Genomic DNA, 24,587 nt, shown 5'->3' on the forward strand with positions numbered 1-24,587 from the left:
TAGTAGGGTAACTATGAGGCTTTATAAACATTTAATTATGGTGTACTAATACGAATGTAATGGATGCTGCCTTCAGTGTTACATAATATCTCTGAAATATTTTGGCACAACATACAGGATCAGCATTGCCACATTCCGTTCATACACAGCAATGTTAAATCACACAGGCAACCTGTTTTGCATAATTTCAAAAACTTTACAGGTTACAGGGAAGAAAGTAGGAACAGGTGCAGTTTGTTTGTCAGAAGGGTTTAAGAACAAGCTTCCTTTTGCCAGGCATTCCACCTAATTTTCACCCTCTTTGATCCGGAAGTCGAATCCAGGATATGCACCAGCTTGAGTGCATCATCCATCCACAATCTGGGCTTAACCTTGCCGTTTTCCGCTCCACTAACACTTATACAACCCATATTTACTTACCGCAACTCTTAATTTGGTAAGGTCATTGGATTTACCGAAGTAATTTGTCCACATGCTCAGCATTACAAATGTACAAACCTGTAAAATGCAGCAATTGCAATAGATGAGAAGTTCTAAATGAATATTTATTGAGATAACATTACCACATAAAACCAAATACAGAATGCTGGGTAAATAGAACTAATTTCAACAACAACAACAACAACAACAACAATAATAATACATTTTATTTGTAACACACTTTTCACAGGGAATCTCAGAGTGCAACAGGATGACAAAAAACAATGCCATTACAGTTTTTTCCCCCAACTTTACACATTAAAACTTTGCTTGTCACAACATTTTCTAAACATGTCTTTCAAACATCACATCCCCACACCAAATCTGCTATGTGTATACTAATTCTCAGTGTTTGACTCAATTTTCAATTTACCAAAACACATTTTGCAAAACACCACATGCAATTTTCCAACTAACACACACGCACACAAAACAGGAAGTAGTTTGATTTCAATTTCAAAGTCAACCTATCAAAATGCCACACATTTTGAAAGTGCCATTTTGTTAGAGATTTGAGGCATTATGCATTTTGAATGAGCAATGGTTTTGTGTGTAGAGAGACACAGAGTTTTGAAAATGTGTGCAAACAATTGTAAAACGGTAAAAAGAGATTATCACATTTAGATGATATAAAAGGGCAGCAAATAGTAGTCAGGTTAATTACACTCTGCTAAAAGTGAATGTTTTAAGGCCATGTTTAAAACTTTCTTTTATTCTAAATCAGTGGAATATAAAACAATAACAATAACCATTAACTCATCCCTCATTACTTTTAGGAAAAAGTCAAAGTTTCATTAATAAAAAAACAAACATTACTTCCTTTCATCAACTTCTCATATGTCTCTCTCACACACACATACACAAACAGACAGCAGAGCAGGTCATTAGGTCAGTGATCAGTGAGTGACGCATTCCGAGCGACCTCACCTCCCGTACCCCTTTTAGCCGTTTCCTGGTGTTCAGAGACGCTCAGAGCCTTAGCCCTGTTCTGCACGAGCCCTGATCTGCTAAAGAGATCACCTCAAATGGTGTCCGGCTAGAGGACCTGAAGATTACGGCAGGAACAGATGCTCGCAAGTGCACCCAGGTGTATTTCAGAATAAAAACATGTGATCTGAAATTGCCTTTGCGACATTGAATGCTGATTACTGAAATAGAGTTATTACATAAATGTGAGGAGGAAAACATTGAACTAATGCTAACTTGGGGACAAATAAATAATAATAAAAAATACAGTTTTTGCCTAATTGCTTGCACACTTTTTGCAGAATTTGGCTGAATATGTCCCTACTCTACACACATCTAAATAAGACAAGCACTTGAAGATAAACAACTCACAAATCTACTCCAAAATGAAACACTGCAATAAAAATTCAACAATCCTTTATAAAAGTAATTTTAGCAACAGAACCCTACACACATGCACCATTTAAATTACTTTCAGATCAACAGCAACACACTGAATAAAGTTTCTATTTTTATTGTCATTTTCAGTCTTCTGCAAAACTCAAATGTAGAATTTCTGCAGTAATCAGCTGACATTTTCTGCACAGAAATAAAGAAAAATCACAGTTATCAATGGAATACCATAAATTAATATATTCAAATAAAAAATGTATCAACAAAACAGTAAAAAAAAAATCAAATAAAATGTAAAAAAAAATAACAAATTGTTAAACAAAATTTAGGCAACAGGGAAAATTTCACCTTGAGTGCCATATCAACCCTTGAACTGATCCCACCTCAATATATCATATAAATGCTATGTCTCACATAAATCACTCAGATATGTAACAAAATAAGAGATCTGAACAGTGCAATAACTTTGATTGTTGCTAAATATTAAATGATTATGAATAGGGAATGTAAATGATATAACAAACAAAAATGGCTATAATATAAAGAGCAATATAGCAGGAAATTAAGTTGTAAAGATGGTAGAAGCAACAGGTGTACATAAATGTTAAGACCACAGTCCAGAATGTGTATGGCAGTATGCTACAAGAAGTTTACGTATGGAGTCTTTGGTCTAAGCATTTTGTTTTAATGGGTAAGCAATGGGCAGAAACTGTACAGAAAGAGTTTAACATAAAAAAATCTTCTTGTAGAGCACTACACCAAAGTCGGATTCATTTTCATTTTAAAGTGTCTGCATTGGTTCTGAACATTTTGACCGGAAATCCACTAGGAACAGATTAAAAGCATCTTAAAGAGACCCTATGCAACTTTCTGCAGGAGACGATCGCTCCTTGTTTACATCTGGAAGTCTGAGACGAAGAACCACGCTTGCAATTTATATATTTAAATATAGCCTATACATGTATAAATATACACGCTAAAGCTGTCGGGGAAGCTCTGCAGAGAAAATGCAAGCATAAAACGAGCGAAAACGAAAGACGAAACCGAAACCAGAGATGAAATCGCCAATCCTGCATAGTTCCTCTTTAATATACAGTATGTGTGTTTATATTGAGTATTCATAGACCTACTAAGGCAATGATCAAATGGCGTTCAGTAAAGTAATGAGTGTTTACATTACATACATACTAAGTGGTGAATAAGTGTGGCATTTTGATAAACTGTGTTTGAAAAAGGAAATCAAGTTACTTCCGGTTAGCTTTCTGTGTGTAGAAAATAGAAAATTGTCTGTGGTATTTTGCAAAATGTGTTTTAGGAGTCAAACACTGATAATTATAGTGTATGTTTTGCAGTTTTGGTGTTTGAAATACATAGAAAATTGTGTGACAAGCAAAGATTTAGTGTGTAAGTGGGAAAAAACTCATTTCAAATGAGTGAAATAAAGAACAATATCATCCTTTATGAAACAGTCAAGGTTTCATTTTACGAAAAATAAAAAATTAACTACACATGCATAGATGTCTCTCACACACAAACACTGAGAGACTGAGTTTAGAGCAGGTCATTAGGTCAGTGAGTGACACAGAGGTGACCTGACCTCCCGTACCCCCTTTTATCGGCTTCCTGATGTCCGTGTGTTCTGCATGCCAACCCTGAGCTGCTAAAGGGATCACCTCAACGGTTGTTCGGCTGGAGAGACCTGAAGATTATGATAGGAAAAGATGCTTTCACGTGCATCTAGGTGTTTCTCTGTGTGTGTGTGTGTGTGTGTGTGTGTCGGTGGAGATCTTTGGGATGTGTGGGGAGGAGTTCCTTGACGGAGTAGGAGGAGAGAGGTGTGAGGTGGGTGGATCAGATGGAGACGGATTATACATAGGGCCAATAAAATCACAGTGGGTGGCTCCACTGACATATAAAAGGTTAGACAGATAGATACACTATTAAGGGAAACTGGATCAGTGACGCTTTGTATGACACTATTAAATACACACAATACAATTTTGTTTGTATGGTTATGATTATTGTGTTTAAACAGACGCTTTGGTTCAAAGTGACTTACAGAATATGAACATTACAATATAGTTAAAGAGACCCCATGCAACTTAATATACAACATAAAATCGCTTAGAAATCATTGTTTTGCTTGACTGACCAGTTGTATCGAAAACAGTAATATTTCCTCCCACCCCCAGTGTCCCTATACGCTATTGCAGCCTTGCAGTTTGTCCAGGAGGCGATCGCTCGCTCCTTGTTTACATCTGGAAGTCTGAGACGTGTAAGGAACAAGAAGAGCCACGCTTGCCATTTATATACAGCCTATATATCTATAAATATACACGCTAAAGCTGTAGGGGAAGCTCTGCAGAGAAATATGCAAGCATAAAATGAGCGAAAACGAAAAGCAAAACCGGAGATGAAATCGCCGATCCTGCATAGTTCCTCTTTAAAATAAACTAATAAATAAAATAATATATAATATCAATAATGAAAATATAAAAAAACATTTAAATATACAAACCATAACTCTAAGAATGAATTAATTGTGTGTAAGTCTTTAGATCCTTCTTGACATACCCAAACTTGTCTGACTCTGTTTTGTCCTAGTGTTTTGTCTTTTTGTCCCCCTCTGCAGGAGCTGTAGTGTACTACAGCTGTCAGGCAGAGTCTCTTAGCCTGACGACGTCATACTCAATTCTTGTCAGAATATGAGTCTGAAACTGCTCCATTCAGCTGCGATTATGGGGCGTGATTCAACCGATACAGCTCTGCACTCATTGGATAGACCAAACCAAACAGAACAAGTTATTGGCTGTCAGTATCTGCGAAATCTAAGACAGAAATATGCAGCAGGGTAGGCTATGGAAAACACCCTCCTTCGTTTTTAAAAATAATTCCTTCAAACTGTATGCAATGAACAGCTGGGGAAGTGTGTCGTTAACCCAACGAGTAAACAGACATTTTTAAACAAACGGGAACAACATCACCCTAACATACTGTTTTAACTTGGTGAAAGTGAAACTGAAGTTTCCCCACATATCCTCGTTGGTCTAAGTGTTCAGAAATAGTTGTGCGAATACGTGATAAAACCTCTGTTTCAATAGCTAAGATAAACAAAAGGCTAAACTGCATGAACAAATTATGCATTCATAGCCATAGCGTTTCTGTTGCAATCAAAATCAACCTAAGCCGACATGGTCTCACACCCAACTCGTCGAACGAGGACGCATGCAGCCGTGAACGTCACTGCTGTTCATCAGTAGCAGCTGAACGGAGCAGTGCCAGACCGAAGTTCCCTGCAGAAAAAGAATGGAGGCGGGGCTAAACTTCGGTCTGGCATCCAGGCTAAGAGTCTCTGCCCTTCCTTTCCAATCTCCTTACCAATTACCTTCCATTAATTACAATAATTAAATTAATTACAATAATCAAATTAATGAATTAGTTAATTGTGCTTCTTTGCCATTTTAATTGGCTTAAAACACCCATTGTCACTCTGTCTCCCTACCAGAACGTTCAGTCGTAATGTGGCTAGAGTGCAACCTGCATGCTTGACTGAGTTTTTTTGACTGTTTTTATCCACCTGGTTTTGACCTCAACATGCTTTTTCCTGACTATGTCTCTGCTCGAAGATTTGGCTTTTGTGTTTTGCCTGCGTCCTCTCTGAGTCTCTCTGCAGTGTTTACCTTCAACTGTTTTTCCAGAGGATTTTTTTCCAGGACGTTTTTTCGTTCAATTTCTGAAGTCCACCTTTTGATAAGGATTGATCCAGTGAATTTTTCCCTGTGGAATTCTCTCAGGACTTTGGAGGCTGTTTTTGACTCCCTAATAATACCTCCTTTTCTGAGCCGAATCTGGATGTTTGTCTTACCTGATCCTGAGTCCTTTCCTTGTAAACATGAAGTAACATTCCTGCCACTATGGACTCTTCAGATATGACTCAGATCCGCTTGACTGTTGAGAAGCAGGGGCCCATGATCGATCAACACCACCAAGAGATCCAAGGGGTAAGCCAAACCCTCCAGACTCTAACTACTAGCATGGATAGATTTAACATGCTGCTTCCACAGCTGCAGTCACCTGGCCAGCTTTAAGACCATGCGGCCACCGGTTCTCCACACTCAGCTCCTTGGGAGCCCAGACTTCCTCTCTCTGTACATTATGCTGGGGAATCCAGTACATGCTGATCCTTCCTGTCTCGATGCTCATTCATTTTTGAATTGCAAGCCCTAAGCTTACCCACTAATCGTTTTATGTTGCCTATGTTACCCTGGTGGGCAGAGCATGTGAATGGGGAATGGCTGTGTGGAACTCCAGTCTGCTTCAATGTCAGATATTTTACCAAAGGGATTAAACATGTTTGAGAGAGAGCCATGGAAATTCTCCATGTTTGCCAAGGTAATCACCCTGTCTGATTATATCATCGAATTTCGGACTCCGGCTGCTACCTGCTACCACCCGGAAACATGCGCTGTATGATGCTTGTCAGGATTGGCTGGGCCAGTAAAGGACTAATTGGCCTCCTGTGAGCTGGAGAGATGACAGGGCAGGTTCAGACGACTCAATTTCAATCCTAGTCCTATGTCTGGCACCTCTTCAGCATCTGCCTCACCTTTGCCTGAATCCATGCCAAGTGGATTGTACACGGGTGTCGTATTGGGGGAGAGCCAACGCAGGCATACTTTGGTTAAGGTGGTCATTAACCTCTCTTCCTGTCTGGTAAAGGCCATTGTTTACCAGTAATCCTTGAGGAAATGTAGTAGAAATATTGTATAATTTACTTTAAACATCAGCTTCTGATCACGCCAAAACTTGTCAACCAACTACCCATGTGACCTTTTGAACATTTGTTGATGATGCAACTGCCTTGTGACCGTGTGACTGATAATTGTTGATGAGGCCTTTGTTTTTACTGAAACAGGAAGAGGCAAGGCCTTTAAATGCAAAGAGAATACACAGTGCAGGAGGCTCAGTAGGCCATCGCCCTAAGCAGTGCGCTACGCTGAGTCTCCGGCCATAGTCTCAAAACTGTTAGCTGTTAACTGTTTAGCTAATAAATGTCTTACCATGTTTTGCAATCTCTGAAACTGCCTTTGTCTGCTTGAATTGAATTTTCTTACTTAACTGGTGAGCATAACTTCTCAGCAGCAAACTTCTACCCTCCGCACTCTCCTTCATGCCACCCTGGTCTGGAAAGGCAAATCATTCACAGTCATTCAGGAACTGATGAAAGCTTTATTGATCTGTCTCTTGCTAATCAGATTGGATAACCACCATTCCTCTCCAGAGACCTCTTGAAGCCATGAATGCACTCAATGGCCAGGTGTTCACAAGAGTCACTCACCTCTCATACCCAGTTAGACTTTGCCTCATAACTACCATGAAGAGGTTGCCTTACATTTAATCTGTTTACCTCAAATTCCTGTTGTTTTAGGTCAAACACAACCCTCACATTGACTGGAGCCGAAAAGCTATTGTGGGGTGGGGCCCAATCTGCAGACATTGGGGCAGCCGTGGCCTACTGGTTAGTACATCGGGCTTGGGGCAGCCGTGGCCTACTGGTTAGGGCATCGGGCTTGTAACATGAGGGTTGCCAGTTCGATCCCCGACCAGTCCACGGCTGAAGTGCCCTTGAGCAAGGCACCTAACCCCTCACTGCTCCCCGAGCGCCGCTGGTTGGGCAGGCAGTTCACTGCTCTGGGTTAGTGTGTGATTCACCTCACTGTGTGTTCACTAATTCGGTTAAATTGGGTTAAATGCAGAGAACTGAATTTCCCTCACGGGATCAAAAAAGTATATATTCTATTCTATTTGTCTGTCTTCTGTTCAGTGTCCTGTTTCTGCAGCATCCCCTGTAAAGAATGAGTTCCCTGATCTATCCAGTGTACCATTTTGAGTGGATTTTAAATCTGTGTTCAGCAAGTCTCGTGCCACTTTCATGCCTTCCTCACAGACCTTATGTTTGTTCCATTGAATTGTTGCCAGGAACCACACCACCCAAGGGGTGTTTGTACTCTCTTTCAGGCCCAGAGAGGGAGGTTCCATGTCATTGGTCATCCCATTAAATAGAGATCCCATTAGTCAGACACCCCATCAGTCCGAAAAAAACAGACCCATTGGTCCGGCATCCTAATAGTCAGTAGAGATGCCGTAGAGATGCATCCAACCACAGTAGAGATGCAATCTCTATGCATTCACTCACACACAGAGACACATAGAGAACAGATCATCACTGACAAGTAGCATCAATATTTTGGTTATTAAAGGGATAATCCGGAGTGAAATGCACTTTAGATCAATTTTTCGGACTATTGGGAGTACATACGTTGAGTTGACACCAAAATGTCATTGTCAATGTCAATGTCATTCGGATGTATTTTGAGAAAGTTCGAGTTCACCGTTTTTAGCCAAAACTCGTTAGCCTGGAAGTGACCGGGGCAAGTACTTTCGCCGCTACAAAACGCTATTTTTATACCTCTTCTACTGTTCCAACCAACACTACACTTACGTGGTAGTGAGTAGAGGGTCCCTAAAGCCAAACCGAAGTATCCCCACGTCTTTATGTGGTCGGATAGAGTCCAGAATGAATTTAATCGAGTCAGTACCTTTCCGGAAATGTCGCTGCTGCAGCTAGCAACGTGTTAACAACAGTTTAATAACATTTCCGGAAAGGTACGGACTCGATTAAATTCATTCTGAAGCTCGTGAAGCTGAACCTTCTTTTAGGTCTATGGCCGTAAAGTGGTTCGCTTTTGTGTCACGTGACATGAAAACTTTGAAAGGGTTTTTAGGAATAACAACACATACAGAATATTGCATTGGTCAGCTAATTGTCAAGTCAAGTTATCCTGCATCGCATGCATTAATGCAATTTCAGGAGAAAAAATTATATAAAGACAAATGTGGTATTGGGGGGTTCAGCTCCATTGCCACCCATTCATTCATCACTTGCGCGCGATCGCCCTCTAGTTACAGTACCATGCGGAAGTATTTCGCTAGTGGTCCTTCTCCCCTTATTAGACATTCTCTGGCAAGACCATGATGAGCTATGCAGAGACGCATTTGATTGACATCCGTGGCGCCCAATGAACGGAGCTGGGCATTTTTTCAAATACGAGAAAATGAACGTCTGGTTGCCAGACCACGTCTCATTTGAGAAGTGGGAGGCGTTAGCCAGGCTAACACTGGTTAGGAATGGAATAGAATATACTTTTTTGATCCCGTGAGGGAAATTAGTTTCTCTGCATTTAACCGAATTAGTGAACACACAGTGAGGTGAATCACACACTAACCCAGAGCAGTGAGCTGCCTGCCCAACCAGCGGCGCTCAGGGGAGCAGTGAGGGGTTAGGTGCCTTGCTCAAGGGCACTTCAGCCGTGGACTGGTCGGGGATCGAACCGGCAACCCTCCAGTTACAAGCCCCAAGCTCTAACCAGTAGGCCGTGGCTGGGCTGGGCTGGGATGGGTACCCTCTTCTGTCTTTTCACTGCTTTGACCAGGATCATGGGGCTTTGAACTCCAGAATAGCGGTGTGGCTGCTCTCTTGTAGATGGCTAGACGGTGGTAGACACGGTTGATGTGTGGGACCAGGTTGTCTCTGCAGGGTGGGAGTCAGGACAGATCCACTTTGGATCTGGTGGTAAGATAGCCTGGAGACGAGACTCTCTTCGTCACAGAGAGTCTGGCCTAGATCCATTGGCAAACGTTCATTTCCTGGTTTGTGGACGATTGCCTGAAGTTTGAATTCACATATGATAACCACGGGGGACACAACGATAACGATAGGCCTGAAACTTAAATGTAATCGCTCTTGGGAACGCCCTCTGTTCACTGATTGGGCGGAGATGCATTCGCCGGAGTAAACCAAGCTGGATGAAGCTGTGCCAGACGGAGTATGGAGAGAGATGTAAATGAGCGGAAGTACATGATCAGGCAGAGCCAGGCTAGTGGTAAGCGTCTCATCCTCCCCAATCATTCTTTTCAGCATGATGCTGTACACATTGTTAATAGATTTTTCACAGGCCTAGCCATACATTAGACATGTAAATGCCTCGATGTCCTCCACCATATCTGATTCCAAAAACCACTGGTCACCACGTTTTCTGAGGACATAAGTAATAAAAGTATTACAAAGTCACAATGTATCAATACCTATGTTCAGCATTGGCTGCCAGCGATTTTCAGTGCAGAGCGCTCCATACTGCCAGACGTTTTACAGCATTTTGACTGTTTTTCCAAGATCCACCGAACGGTGAGCTTTATGACTATGTAAACACCGAAGGTACCAAATGAAAGAGTAGACTCTCTTCTTTCACCAGGAAAAAACGGTTTGTTTCTATCGTTTTCCGTTCTTTAGTAATCGTCAGTAGAACATGGGTTAGTTTTGCAAAAAACACCTGTTTTTGACCAAAACATGGAGAAAACGATCTTTTTGTGAAAATCAACTTTTTAACGTTAGCGATTCAGGAGTATGTCTACCACGATTGCACTGTTATCTCGTCAGTCTCGTCAAGGTTGCTAGGGTCTCTGATGGTCGCTAAAGACTCTGAACAGGACGGTAGACTTAGCAAGCTAGCACTAGCAAAGTTGTTGTTAGTCTATATAGCAATATCCAATGTAAATGGATCATACCGTTCACGTGTTTTCCATCCTTGATGTAAGAAGTAAGCATATTTATTCCCTGCATCGCGTGCAAACTAGATCCACTGTGGTCGATCTTCAGTGTCTTTGCTTGTTGCATGCTGCATGCTGTCTCTGCATGTGCACTATAGGCAGATACTAATCATCCAAATGACACTGCTGTCATCTAGCGGTTGGGATCGCTAGTACAGTCTGTTTACAAGCCTGAAACTCTGCCAGATCGTTCCCAGGCCCACCCAGGAGCCCTCCCCATTGAAAAAGGCAATTGACAATGGCAGTCAGCGTATGTGTCTAAATTGACGTTTAAAGACGTCAATGGCAGTGAATGAGTTAATTGTCTTTACATGCTACAGAATATCTGAAAATACTCACTTGAAGGCTGCATGGTCCTTTGGATTACTCTGCAGCTTTTTCAGCAGCCCAACCTTTCCTTTGCCTCTAAAGGTACTTGTAACGTCTTCCCCTGTGAAGACGTAGAGGCCTAGTATTGTTGTGCAGTAGTCTGCCCCCTTACATTCTGCCAGTTCGCTGACATTTAGGATCCGCCTGCGCTTTCCTGTCCCAATGTAGATGGTCAACGAAGCTTTGTGTTAGTAAGCAGTGTCGGACCTTCAGCTCACCGCGCGATGCAGTTGCGCGCTAGGTGGCCACGAATTCATTAACTGTTTACGACACAATGTGTGGTATTTGTGTTTTTCGTTTGTTAGATGAATGCATGTTTGACATGTAAACAGGCCTTGCCCGTTAACTTATAAGGCCTTCTTTTGTATGCGGTTGCTCACATTTGCCCGTAACCTTAGGCTAGGCTATATTATGTGCGTAGTGGCAGTAGGCCTAATAAGAAGCAAATTGTTAGGACAACCTAAACTGACTTCCCCATTGCTTCCCCGCAGCACATTTAATTTTAAAAACATATAATAATATAGGATGAACAAAGTCTATGGACTTGCTATATTAAATCCAGGTAGCCTGATAATTAGGCTATGTGCCACGTCCGATTTCGCAAGTGATGGCTACATTAAATATCGACAGCCTACAATGTTTATCTCAAGGTGTTGTTGGCATGAAATTGACTTGGGGGGTGGGGGGGGAACAAATCGTATTTGTAGACTGTCGGAATGGGGGTACTAAAATGTGTCGGATTAGCAACATGTCTAAATAGCAGCATGTCGAAATAGAGGCATGTCTAAATGAAAGCATGTCGTAGTGGTGGCATGTCTGAGTGGCAGCATGTAGGCTAACCCGTCGAACATTAGCTTCCCTCCAACCGACATACTGTACTTCTTTACGGGAAACCGACGTATACGAGGAAGACATGAATTAATTGTGCCTTCAATACCCTATATAGAATATACAGAAGCTATAAGGGCAACACAGGGCACATGTTACATGAAGTTATGGGATCGCTAAAAAATCTGCAATCTATGGCCGTTTTATGGGAGTTAGCAGAGCGTTGATCACCAGCTCAATCCGTGTTTCTACTTCCGGGAATATTCCTACCCCCTTGAAACCAGCAGATCTATTTCCTCTGTTTACTGCCAGAAACTTTGGCTCCGAAACGGCCATACTCTAGTCCTGGCACGTGACGTGATGATAACGAAACTTAGCACGTACCCGGGTATTTTTAAAACCGAATATTTCCCCCCCTCCGTTTATAAAATAATTTTATCCACATTACCTCGTTTAAAAAAAAAAAAAAAAACCTTCCACACATAACATCTGCGTTTTCAATGCTTCTGCAGTGAACAAAGGTCGCACGTTTGACGTCAGAGCAGATTTGTTGTTGTTTTGGCGCATATTCTGACCTTCGAAACCGCAGATCTCCGGTTATCTCTGGCTACACGCCAATTTATAAACGGAGAATTCACTTTGCCCGGAGTTTTTTTAAACATTCGTTTATATGCGTTGTCATGTGGATGACAGGTCCAAACGTAGACAAATACCTTCGTTTAAGCAGATACCCGGCTACGTGTGTACGGGGTGTAAGCGACACGAAGTGCAGTAGAAACAAAGCGCAGCCTCCCAAGACTAAAGTTCAATCTTAAAAGATTGAGCTTAGTATGGTGAAAATCAGACTACTATGGAGGGGTATATTCAAAAATATAAAATATATACAGAAGGTTTCAAGCTGAAACTGGAGGCAAAAATATACAGATCACAGTGCAAAAGGGGAAAACCTCATCCGACTTAGGCTACATGGAGATTGTCAACAACAACAACATTCAAGGCCAGCATTGTTCATGCACAGCAGGGTAAGATTAAATGATTTGCTTTTGAAATATAAAAATGTGTTGTGAATGATATTAGTCTGGCTCTTTCCCCAACTTTAGTGTTTGATGAGAGTAGCATTACCAACCGCTGATGCAAATGCTAACTAGCTAGTGGAAGATCAAATATACTGTCGCCTATGCTATGTTAACATTCATGTAATAAGAATATAGCAGTTAATAATAATAATAATAATAATAATAATAAATGTTATGTATAACATTTGTAATACATTTTATTTACATCAAATCAATGATCTCAAAGTGCTAATGAGTTTTTCTTTTTTCAAATTTATTATGATTATAGGGAACCTGGTTACTGTGCTTTGTTGTTGGCTTAGTAGGCCTACATATGTCGAGCTGCTGGAAACCAGAGAGAAGTGCACTGACCAAGAGGCAGACAAATTCTAAGTGAGCCCATAACATCTGCTGTTGTTGAAAAGTCAAAAAGCCAGTTACTTGTACTCCAAACAGGTAAGTTACATCTGACTGTGTTGTGATGTGTCATGTCAGCCTTGTCAGACAGGGGTGGGTTCCCCGAAAGCATGGTAAGCCTATGATGGTCGTAAAGTTCCTCTGTGTGTGAGAGTGAAAACACTCGTAGATCTACAATATGAGTGCTCCAGAGTTATTGGCGTGTCTTAACACTAGTTCCCCTGAGCATGGACTGTGAGAGGCACCTATATCAGCCACTGAGTGGTGCCGGCAAGAGTCTTAAATGCAATGTCATGTAAATAACATATTAGTGATGCGCGGGTCGTTTTGTAACCCGTGGACCCCGCAGGTCGGGTTGGGGCAGGTAAAGAAATGATAACTTTATTTGCGGGGCGGGTAAAAATCCATGTATGTTGCTTCAATTCTCTATAGCCTAAAGGAACCGTATGTAGGATTTTGGCCAAAACGAGTAGGCTGCAACAATCACTTTCAAAATACTGTAGCGCGGTGTAGCCTATCACCTCCCCCTCCCATCTGAATCTTACTGGTAGGCTACTTGCACAAACATGCGTAACTTTGTTCGACTGTCATGAATAGGCTATTGAAATGTCCATTTAGCTTACATTAGCCTACAAGTAAGTTAGCCAAACTGATTAATCTTTCCCTGTCCAGGAGCAAATTAACAACACTGACGTCTGTCTTCAAATTCTTCTCCGTTTTCAGCCGTCTATCTATAGCAAATCCTATATACAAATCCTTGTTTTATTTCGGACGTATTTAGTAGGCCTATAATGTTTAGCCTAGATTACAAGCGCTGCTTTGTAGGTTTTTGCTTTGTGTTTCTAAATGTTTAAAATGTGTATAATCTTGTTATTAATGACCTGTGTCATAAATCACGCAGGACACATGCTGCTACTCAGGTAGTTTACTGAAACCGAAACTGAAGTGCATCACATACATGTCAGGGGTCAACCAATCAGGAATCAACATCATTAATTCAGATACTATTATCACAACCTGATTTATCGTTCATATTCATATCATAGCCTATGTTGTTGCCAGTTTACAGGGCGACGTTTCCAAGCACTTTCAGGCTGAAATAAAGACTGTTTTCATTTAAATTACAATGCCCTGTATGTCTATGTAATGGTCACGGGTGCGGGGCGGGCGGGTTGTCAAAATACCCGACCCGCGCATCACTAATAGATTTTTATGGACGTCAATGGTAAAAATGAATGAGAAACGTACATCCGGAACATAAGCTCTCGTGGAGGAGGGGCGGGACTGTCAAGCTCTATTAGGGGATATTTCAGAACTATCAACGTGGACAGCTCCCCTTCAAGGGACTCTGCACCGATTAGTATTAAGCTTTGTATATTTAGAAAACCAGTCATGTTTTTGAATGGTCGTGCATCATTCCCTCAGTTTGCCTTGAGATGGGAGAAATACGGATTTCAATGTTGGACTTCCAGCTTTCAATGATATAAAAATCATCATTTTACATCATTGAAAGCAGGAAGTCCTATTCATGGGTTTCATTGAAATCCGTATTTCTCCCATCTCAAGGCAAACTGAGGGAATAATGCATGACCATTCAAAAACATGACTGGTTTTCTAAAGATACAAAGCTTAATGCTAATCGCTGAGGTGTCCCTTTAAGAGCGTCTTATGAGCATGTTTGGGAAACAGTTGGCAATACCAGACAAACACTCATGATATATAATTAGAAAAACTTTGGCTTTGCAGCACCAGTGAACTTGGCTTGTAATTTCAGTACAGTGAAGCATTGCAAGGCATTTGGGATATTGTTCTGCTGGTGACGTAAAGCCATTTATGTAATGCTCTGATCCTTCCCTTTGTAGATCAATGGAACTTCGGTTTGTGGGGATGTGCTTGTGGTTGATCCTTGAAACACAATGCATATATGAAATTGGCAATAAGACAATCCAGTACAATATCTGAAGTAATTTGAGATTTCACTCTCTATCAGTAATTCTAGGGTCAGTCGGCTTGGTTTTGGAATTTGATTTATTTTTTTAATAAACTAATTTCTGCATCCCTCTGAACTAGCATGGCTCGTAATGTCATCAGCTCATCATTGTCCCTGGTTGGTAACTCTGGTGGGTGCTCATCTAAATGCTGTCTTTCTGCATGTCATTCTTCCTCTTCCTCTGGATGCCCTGCAGACAAGGAATGAATTTATTCTTGAAGTCAGCCACAGACCGCCGCCATATTGAAATCAAAGCGTCTCCGCCATAAGACCCACGAGTCTTCAGGTACCTTGTACGGGCATCTCGTATAATCCAACCCAGCCAAATTCAATTTGTGTATATATCTGGCCTTAGCCTCTCCAGATAATGACTCAAAGTATAAAAACGACATGTTAATTAAAAGTTTGACTAATACATTTTGATGGGTGAAAAATTAATGGGTTCCTATGGCGGAGACGCTTTGTTTCCCCCCATTTCAATATGGTGGCGGTAATCATATCTTAATATGGTAGTCAACATAGCATAGTATTGTTGTTGGTGTATTTAATTAACTTTGAGAGACACTATTTTCCATCCATTATAATAATTTTAACTTTATTGTTTACAGGATTGAAGCTGTCACAACAGATTCAGAAAGTCACAGAAAAAGGTTTACATTATCTATTAAAGGTAGGGTAGAAGATCCTGGAAAACCATTCCAGCAAAGCTGCATTTTGAAAATATACAGGTCAAAAGTCCCAACCCCTTTCTTCAGACTTCCCCCGAAGTCATGCCTCCAGAGAACATATCTTAATATGATTACCTGGAAGGGGCTAGAAAACCTCGAGTTGAGACACAGGCACAGGCTGCCTCTGAAAAATGGCACAAGGAACGAGAGGGGAGATGAGAAAGGTTTCAGAGAAGTACATCCTAAGGTCTATACTACCCCAAACCCTTCACCTCAACAGCCACAGGTTATGGACCTGCCCATGAGCCCAAAGCTAAGCAACTCAATTGACATTCATTTCCATCGCTTCGTGTGCATGATGTTGGCCTGCTCCTGCAGCCAGAATTGCCATTTCTTAATGCAACACCAGATGGCATCGTATGCATCAAAGACCACACAGGGTTGCTGGAGAAGTGCCCCTTTGGTGCAAGAAACATGACAGTAACAGAGGCAGCCTTGAGCATCAAGAACTTTTATGTGGTCAAAGATGAAGAAGACATCAAAGTGTCCAAACACCACAACTGCGTCTATCAAATTCAAGGGCAATTGCTTTTAAGCGGAAGTGCAATCAAAGCATGCACGTCGCACATCCAATAAAAAAGTTGGAGCAGGACTAAAAGGCAAAGTAATAAGTAAAAAGAAAAGTCCGCTACAACCGAAATTTTGCTCTCAATTATTTATTTCATAACCATGACATTTCGGGCCTGTAAGCCTTTCCTCTGATGTCAATTGTTTGTAAGTGGACTTCAATTTTTGTGATTTAGTTAGTTAAAGGTGGGGTAGGAGATGTTTGGAGCTCTCTTGAGAATTTATTAACAGATTGCTTGAAATACTCTTCACACCCCCATTGCAACCAATTAATTAAACGTTTTGACACAAAAATGAAGTTTTAGTGGCCTCTAGAACGAACAATCCAGGAAAAACACTATCCAATCATACTGAACGGACTGTTAACGATGATTGGATTCTGATGCATCTATCAAACTGCAATCTCCTCCCCCCCGCTCGCGAGCAAGCATTGCACGTTCCTTTACTCTGGAGGCGTGACTTCGTGGGAAGTCTGAAGAAAGGGGTTGGGTCTTTTGACCTGTATATTTTCAAAATGCTGCTTTGCTGGAATCGTTTTCCAGGATTTTCTACCCTACCTTTAATAGATAATGTAAACCTTATTCTGTGACTTTCTGAATCTGTTGTGACAGCTTCAATCCTGTAAACAATAAAGTTAAAATTATTATAATGGATGTAAAATAGTGTCTCTCAAAGTTAATTAAATACACCAACAACAATGCTATGCTATGTTGATTACCTCGTTCTCAGGGATGGACGGCCTGGTTTTATAGACCTCTGAGGTTCGCCTCTTTGAGATCCGGTATTTGGAGATTTATCCAATGGGAAAATAACATGGGGATTTTGAATGATTACACCTGTGACAAAAAAGACACCTGTTAAAGAAAGAGTTTTAGGTGTGATAATTCCAAATCCCCATGTTATTTTCCAATAGTGAAAATCTCAAGATAAGCTACTGGATCTCCTTATATGCGCAAAGATGGTAGCTTTTTTGTAGGCGAACTTCAGAGGTCTATAGTAGCATGGTCCGGGGTATGCCCCCTTGTGCGACAGAGGAAATGACATCATACCTTTGTGAGACTGGTCAGGAACGGTGGCTGTGAAAAGGCCTTTTGCGTTTCCTTACTGTGTCGTGAACCTGTTTAGTACTCCCCTCCTGGACAAATGCCATCTTGCCTTACTCCATTTTCAGGACATCAACACAGTCGGCTACAGTGTATAAATGTGAATAATTCAATTTGCTTTATTTATTCATACCTCTATATTGTGTAATCATTTCCTTATTCATTATAATGCAGTATGTAACCTAGCTTCACTTCTTAATCTTCCTCCTTGTAATATTATGATCATATTACAGTGTAGGCCTATAATAAACAACATTGTCACCACAAATCTGCATTTGGGGTTGGGCACCGAAACCGGTTTCTAATATGGTACTGGCGGCGAAACAAACAGTAGTAACGACATCGAATAACAACGTGGATTTCGGTACTTCTTTTTGAAACTTAGATCACTGCTCGTCATGCGCCATCTCTAACCACATCCAGATGCATACTGTAGATGTAAGCTTAAAGCAGAGGAGTGCACCACTAATGGACACTGTTTGACAGCTCACTTGAGCCCTTGCAAAGTAGCTTAGCCTGCTTTAAAGCAAGACTCTAGCACACACAAGCGAAAGGCTATGAACATCAACAGTATATACTTCACTCAATAACCTTGCTAATGTGCTAACTGGCATCTATTTGCGTTATCAGCAAAGTCCAATGTAATGTGAAAACTTTGTTTCATGGTGTGATCCGAACAACGACATGACATTACATTACTTCCCTGTGCATGAGGCCCATACAGCATCACAATGAATATGCGGATCGTGCTAAAAGTTTCTTTGCAAAAATATAAATACAGTATGTAGGTTACAAACATACCTCTGCATTGATATCCCTGAGCTGTAAAAGAGACGACAGAACCATCTCCGTGCTGCTATTAGATGCTCTGCCCCTGGCATGGGGTAACCATAGCTATAGTTGCTGTTAAAATGCTTAGCACTAGTGCTGGGAATCAAAACACTTCAACACCGGCACAGCATGAAGCATTTTGGAACACACAGAATGAACTTGAAAGCAGATTCCTTCGACGGTTACTTGCAAATCCATGACCTGGTAAGCCATTTTAGCATGGCAAGTTGCCCACACACTGGATAAACGTGACAGCAGAGCTTGCATTTTGAGTGCATTCATAGCAAGCTGTTTTAAAATTACATTTATTATACATACTGTACTGTAGAATTAATGAGATATTGATAGTAAGTTGAATGTAACAGTTACATTTCATGTTTAAATTTGTCTTAGTAGCCTATCAATAATAATAAAAACAGCATTTCATACTTTATTAATCATTTTATTGTAGGCTAAAAACAAATGGGCGTAACTGTTCAAGCAGCATTTTGCACCAACACCGTTTTAAAAGTATTGATATAGAGCAGGCCTAGGCCTATCAGATAAAAACCAAACGTAACCCTATTTGGGTCTGATTATTCAGAGAGCATAACATGAGGGAGGGTTTTTAAAATATATATATTTTTAAGAAAACATAAACAGTCTCTTATGAATTAAAATGGTTGTATGCTGCTGTGTATGAATTGTATAGCTTGTTAATATATCCAACATTCTGAATCAGATGAATAAAGTACAGTAGATATAGTATGTGAAAACATGAGCCTTTATTTTTACTAGTAATAACGGGAAGCAGTTTTTAAAACAAAAGTGTGAACAACCCTTGAATTTTACATCAATCATTTTACATCAATATAATGTACTCATAACAACACTGTAACAAATTACAGCAACAGGAACATATATGCCCTATAAATAGGGTGCATATAATATTAAAAATTCTTATGGAGATTATTTTAGATCAGATGGTTGCATCTTCAAAGTCACTTCAACAATGGACAGCACCTGGAAATCTGGATTATGTGAGACAAGAGTTATTGATTAAAAAATTACAAATTACAATCTGTACTTCATGTGCAGGTCATGTAATGCAGAATCTGCAGAAGGTCTGGCAACAACTGAGTGCAAAATCCTCTTCCTCTGCCTCAAACGACAGATTAGATCCAGATTAGATGCTTACAGTGAGTTTAAATCACAAAAACATATTGGTTAGAGATATACAGCATTGGGGGGAACTTCTTTTAAGCAGATGAAAATAAATATCTACTCTCTTGACAACTGTCAAGGACTTCTGTAGTGGGAATTACATGTTTGCAAAACTGTGATATGTTTATTGCACAAGTTCAATCACCATTCTAAAACCATGTACTGGCACATTCTTTAAAGTTGTATCTCAAGACTGACAATAAAAAGACACATTATAGCCTAACTTTGGAAGCAGGAATATGGGATTAAGCGTATTAACTGGGTAATATCCACATAATGTTAAGCATTACAATGTCAAGTATTTGCCAGAATATATGATACTAAATAAACTTTAATCATTTTAAGAATATAAAGATTTGGCTTCAGGGACAAAGTTGCAGCCATTTTATTACCAGTATTGATCAATGATGATTCTACCCCATTGTAACACATTGTTTGCGGTTACTCAAATAATTTTGTAACACATAGCTTAGTTACAGCAGTGCAATGTAATAACACAAAAAAATTCAAAATGATAGAAGGTTTGACATTACAATATAGCTTGACATGGTTGACAAGGACAAGGACATTGATGTTTCTCTAATAGCACATACTGTACATTTAAATTCCAAAGCATTACTTACCAATCCATTGCAGCATATTTCTGAATCAGTGCACTTATTTTCCAGTACCTAAAACAAATATGAGCTGCATGAATTAAATATGTTGTATCTCATATCTTCTATCACTGGATTTGTTACTTAAACTCTAAGGGATTAAAACCATAAAATTGTGTTAAGAAAACAAGGTACTGTTCAAAAGCTGTCCTTGTTTTCTTCACACAAATAGCACGGTCTGAATTCCATATGCATAGAGCCTTTTGAATGCATCAATTTATTGTATTTTATTTTTCTTTGTCAGAACATACCATTGTGTCCGGAGCCCCGTGCAGGGCAGTCTAAATAGCTGCAAGTCGGGTGCAAATCCGAGTTCTGCTAGTAGTGAACTTTTGCCAATCATGAATAGTTCAGAACTAGCGGAATTCCAGACATACTCCCGCAGAAAGGTCGGATGAGAGGATGAGTTGGGACCATCCTTTTACATCAACATGGGGGAGGCTTGATTCATAGACACATGCAGAAATGTAATATTTTCTATGGTTATGATTATGGTATTCAGCAGACACTTTTGTCCAAATCGATTAATGTCAGTACACATGTGTTTGATACTTTTTACATGAGTTTTTAATGCTAAATTAATGAAGGACAGAAAGTCAGCCACCCATTAATCTTCACACAGAATAAGTGATGTCTACCACCCTTTACACAGAATAAGTTTTAACTCCTAACAAAATGTTATAGAGTCAATGGTGCAACAAGGCATACAGCACAACATTTGAGTAGCTAAAGGTCTTGGAGACTGCCGGTCTTAAACGTGTAATACTAAGGTCATCACACAACACCCCAACAATAATACTACATATTCCATAGTTTGTCAAACAAAACTCAATAATGATAAAATAGTATACAGACTGTTCTCAGTGATGACCAGAATTCCATCTTCAAAATGCCGTGGAGCCATCGTCTCTTGGCGGTTGTGTCCTTTCGCACTGCATAGAAGAAATGGAGGGAAGGATAAGATGTAGAAAAAAAACACTGGAAGACTATTGTTGACCTCATCGGGGTTTTTGGATAAACCCTGCTTTCCCTAAAATGAGCAGTCCACCGGATTAAATTGAGGCCAACTGCATCTATGTCGATTCCAATTAGACTCTCGTGGGTTAAGCATTTCGGAACCTCAGTTGTCCAAATAAGCTGCTTTTAAGTTGTCTTACAATTAACTTTAAGCTTTAAACTTTAACTTCAAACAATTAGCTCTCAGTATGTGTGCTAAATATCAGAAGAATGCAACCAAGATCATGGCATTACAAAAGTAGGCCAAAGGCACTGTTTTATACAGTATATAGACTACATACAATGTTCAGGCACTGCTTTTAATAATACATAGCAAAACTTTCGTTGAGAACATGTAACCTGTTGAGCACATTGTCTGAAGACATCCTGCAAACTTGATGTGTTCAGCAGGTGTAGAGGTGAACTTCTACATGACTGTATTAATAATCAACAATTGTTTCCTCTCCTAGACAATCATCCTTATGCTACACTATTTTCCATTGATGTTCAACGAGTATAAATGAATCACACTTTCAAAAGCAGTAATTTCAATAGCCTTTTGAGGCCTCAGACACCTGCAAAGCCTACCAAGACCAGTTATCTAAATAACTGTGACAGTGTAAAATGTTAAAATGGTTCTGTGTGTTGAGTGTTCTAATCTTGTCATGTTTTCATATTGGATAGGCGACAGCAGATTGAGAAACTAAATATAAGGCCTGTAATACACACATGGCCAACAAAAGGGGTCCAAATTTCATGTGTTCAACATTTTGACTAGACTGCACATTGTAAGATTCAGTGACCACGTAAATAGATGTTTGTGTTCCTGAAGAGATGGTGGAAACTTACTCTAGCACACCAGGTCAAGAGTTAAATGAACTGTAGAGGCTACCATAGGTTAGCTCTGAAAATCCCCTACGACCTAGTGAATCCAATTTTTGTGCCCATGTCGGATGCAATGGGGATGCCTTAAGTAGCCTGAGACACTAAAAGGTTTAAACAGGTTTTAAACAGGTTAAAGAAATGTATTAATTGGCACTGCCTGCTAAACCAATTTACGGGTATAAGGGTCTGCAGGTATATAAAAGCAGCAACACATCAGACATCTGTAGGCCACTTCAGCAACACAGTCTACAGAGTGAGAGTTGCTGGACTAATAGAAAAACATTAATTGAAAATAGCATGGCAGAGCAGTGGAGCGATGGAGTCTATGCTGCGAGGAGAAGGGGAGATGAGTCCACAAGGGAAGCAATGTTCACCTACACAAATTCAAACAATACTAAAGGTAAGTGCCACACTGTTTAAACCCTAAGGGATGTCTTTATGGATAGGCCTTTTGGAACTTATTTACAGGAGAATACTGTAACACTTTGTGTCTGACAGTGAAAAATAAGGCAATAATGAAGAGTTCTGTGTGTTGATGAATTCAGAAGATTTTGACTTCTATTAACAAGCAAATGTGTCTGCCAGTGCGTTGAGTAAATTTGTCTTGTTAAAGACTTCTTAAGTCAAAGTCCTCTTAAATGTCAAGTCAAAATAATTTTTCGAGAGAACACTAAGTCTCCTCATTCTTAAAATAATACTTACTATACTTACTTCTTACTATAAGATGATCAACACTTGGTTAGATATTATTTTTTGCAGTGTAGAACATAGTGTTAAGTTAGGTTGTCTCTGACAGTGGGGAAAAAGGCAACAATGGGAAATTCTCTGTTGTAATGTACAAGAGTTCAATGTGTTTACTATCTTCCGTTTCCACAGATCCATTTGAGGGACCTAACTACCACATTGCCCCACGATGGGTCTACAACGTTTCTACATGTTGGATGATCTTTGTGGTCATTGCCTCTGTTTTCACCAACGGCCTGGTGCTGGTGGCTACAGCAAAGTTCAAGAAGCTCCGTCACCCTCTCAACTGGATTTTGGTCAATCTGGCTATTGCCGATCTTGGGGAGACAGTCTTAGCCAGCTCCATTAGTGTGATTAACCAGATATTCGGTTACTTCATCCTGGGACACCCCATGTGTGTTTTCGAGGGCTACACTGTGTCTGTCTGTGGTAAGGGGCAATGTTTGTCATTTGGACTATATCTAGTACACAACAGCAAACCTGGTCATTGCTACTCACTATTATAATGTGTGACATGTTCAGTATACAAGCTGATAAATACAGTTCCACACAGTTTTTTCAGGACGCTTTCTGTGTTGTAGACAGTCTAAATAATTATAGATTCATCCAACAGGTATTGCTGCTCTGTGGTCCCTGACTGTTATCTCTTGGGAGAGATGGGTGGTTGTGTGCAAACCCTTTGGAAATGTCAAGTTTGATGCCAAATGGGCCACTGGTGGAATTGTTTTCTCATGGGTGTGGGCAGCAGTCTGGTGCGCACCTCCCATCTTTGGGTGGAGCAGGTAGGTTTGCATTTCTGTTACTTTAAATGGGATCTTTCTTTGAGCATCATCACCATCCTGAATATTTATTGTAACAGTTATACTCATGTAACCTCGACTTTGCCTCTTTGTTAGGTATTGGCCTCATGGCCTGAAGACCTCCTGTGGACCTGATGTGTTCAGTGGAAGCGAAGACCCTGGAGTCCAGTCCTACATGATTGTCCTGATGCTCACCTGCTGTATTCTTCCCCTGCTCGTCATCATCCTCTGCTACATTGCTGTCTGGCTCGCCATCCGCGCTGTACGTTCTAATGTTGTCTGTCTGAATCTAATAGTTTTTTTCTTTCCTTTTTTTTTTTACCGAACAGTGACAGGCAGAAAATCTTTAAATGGGATCTTATCTTGTCTTACAGGTAGCTGCACAGCAGAAGGATTCTGAGTCAACACAGAAGGCCGAGAAGGAAGTGTCCAGGATGGTGGTTGTCATGATCCTTGCCTTCTGCCTCTGCTGGGGACCATACACAGTCTTTGCCTGCTTCGCTGCAGCTAACCCAGGATACGCATTCCATCCCTTAGCGGCAGCCATGCCTGCCTACATGGCCAAGAGCGCCACCATCTACAACCCCATTATCTATGTCTTCATGAACCGACAGGTGAGCTGTGTTCAACCACAATAAGCTAATTCTGTATATTTCATTGTTTTACTTTGTCTTACCCAAATCCATAATCTAAACTAAACAAATGTCCAACCTCTACCTTTCAGTTCCGTGTATGCATCATGCAGCTCTTTGGCAAGGCGGTTGATGATGGATCTGAAGTCTCCACATCCAAAACAGAAGTCTCTTCTGTGGCACCTGCATAAATTCCATAAACACATGCCATCACTTGGAAGAATTAATGAGAACTTTGAAAAGATAATCAAATGGAACTTTTTGTACAGCATATTGT

At 40.4% G+C, this 24,587-nt stretch overlaps 1 protein-coding gene across 1 annotated transcript; it reads left to right on the forward strand.

The window, feature by feature from the left end:
- The first annotated feature begins 22,431 nt into the window (after window positions 1-22,431).
- On the forward strand, window positions 22,432-24,501 carry LOC134092898 (red-sensitive opsin-1). The gene is made up of 6 exons (XM_062546055.1): window positions 22,432-22,534; window positions 23,011-23,307; window positions 23,492-23,660; window positions 23,775-23,940; window positions 24,053-24,292; window positions 24,403-24,501. The coding sequence occupies exons 1-6, from the start codon at window positions 22,432-22,434 to the stop codon at window positions 24,499-24,501; spliced, it is 1,074 nt and encodes a 357-aa protein (XP_062402039.1).
- Window positions 24,502-24,587: the final 86 nt, after the last annotated feature.

The sequence above is a fragment of the Sardina pilchardus genome, chromosome 9, assembly GCF_963854185.1.
Source record: "Sardina pilchardus chromosome 9, fSarPil1.1, whole genome shotgun sequence".
NCBI lineage: Eukaryota > Metazoa > Chordata > Actinopteri > Clupeiformes > Clupeidae > Sardina > Sardina pilchardus.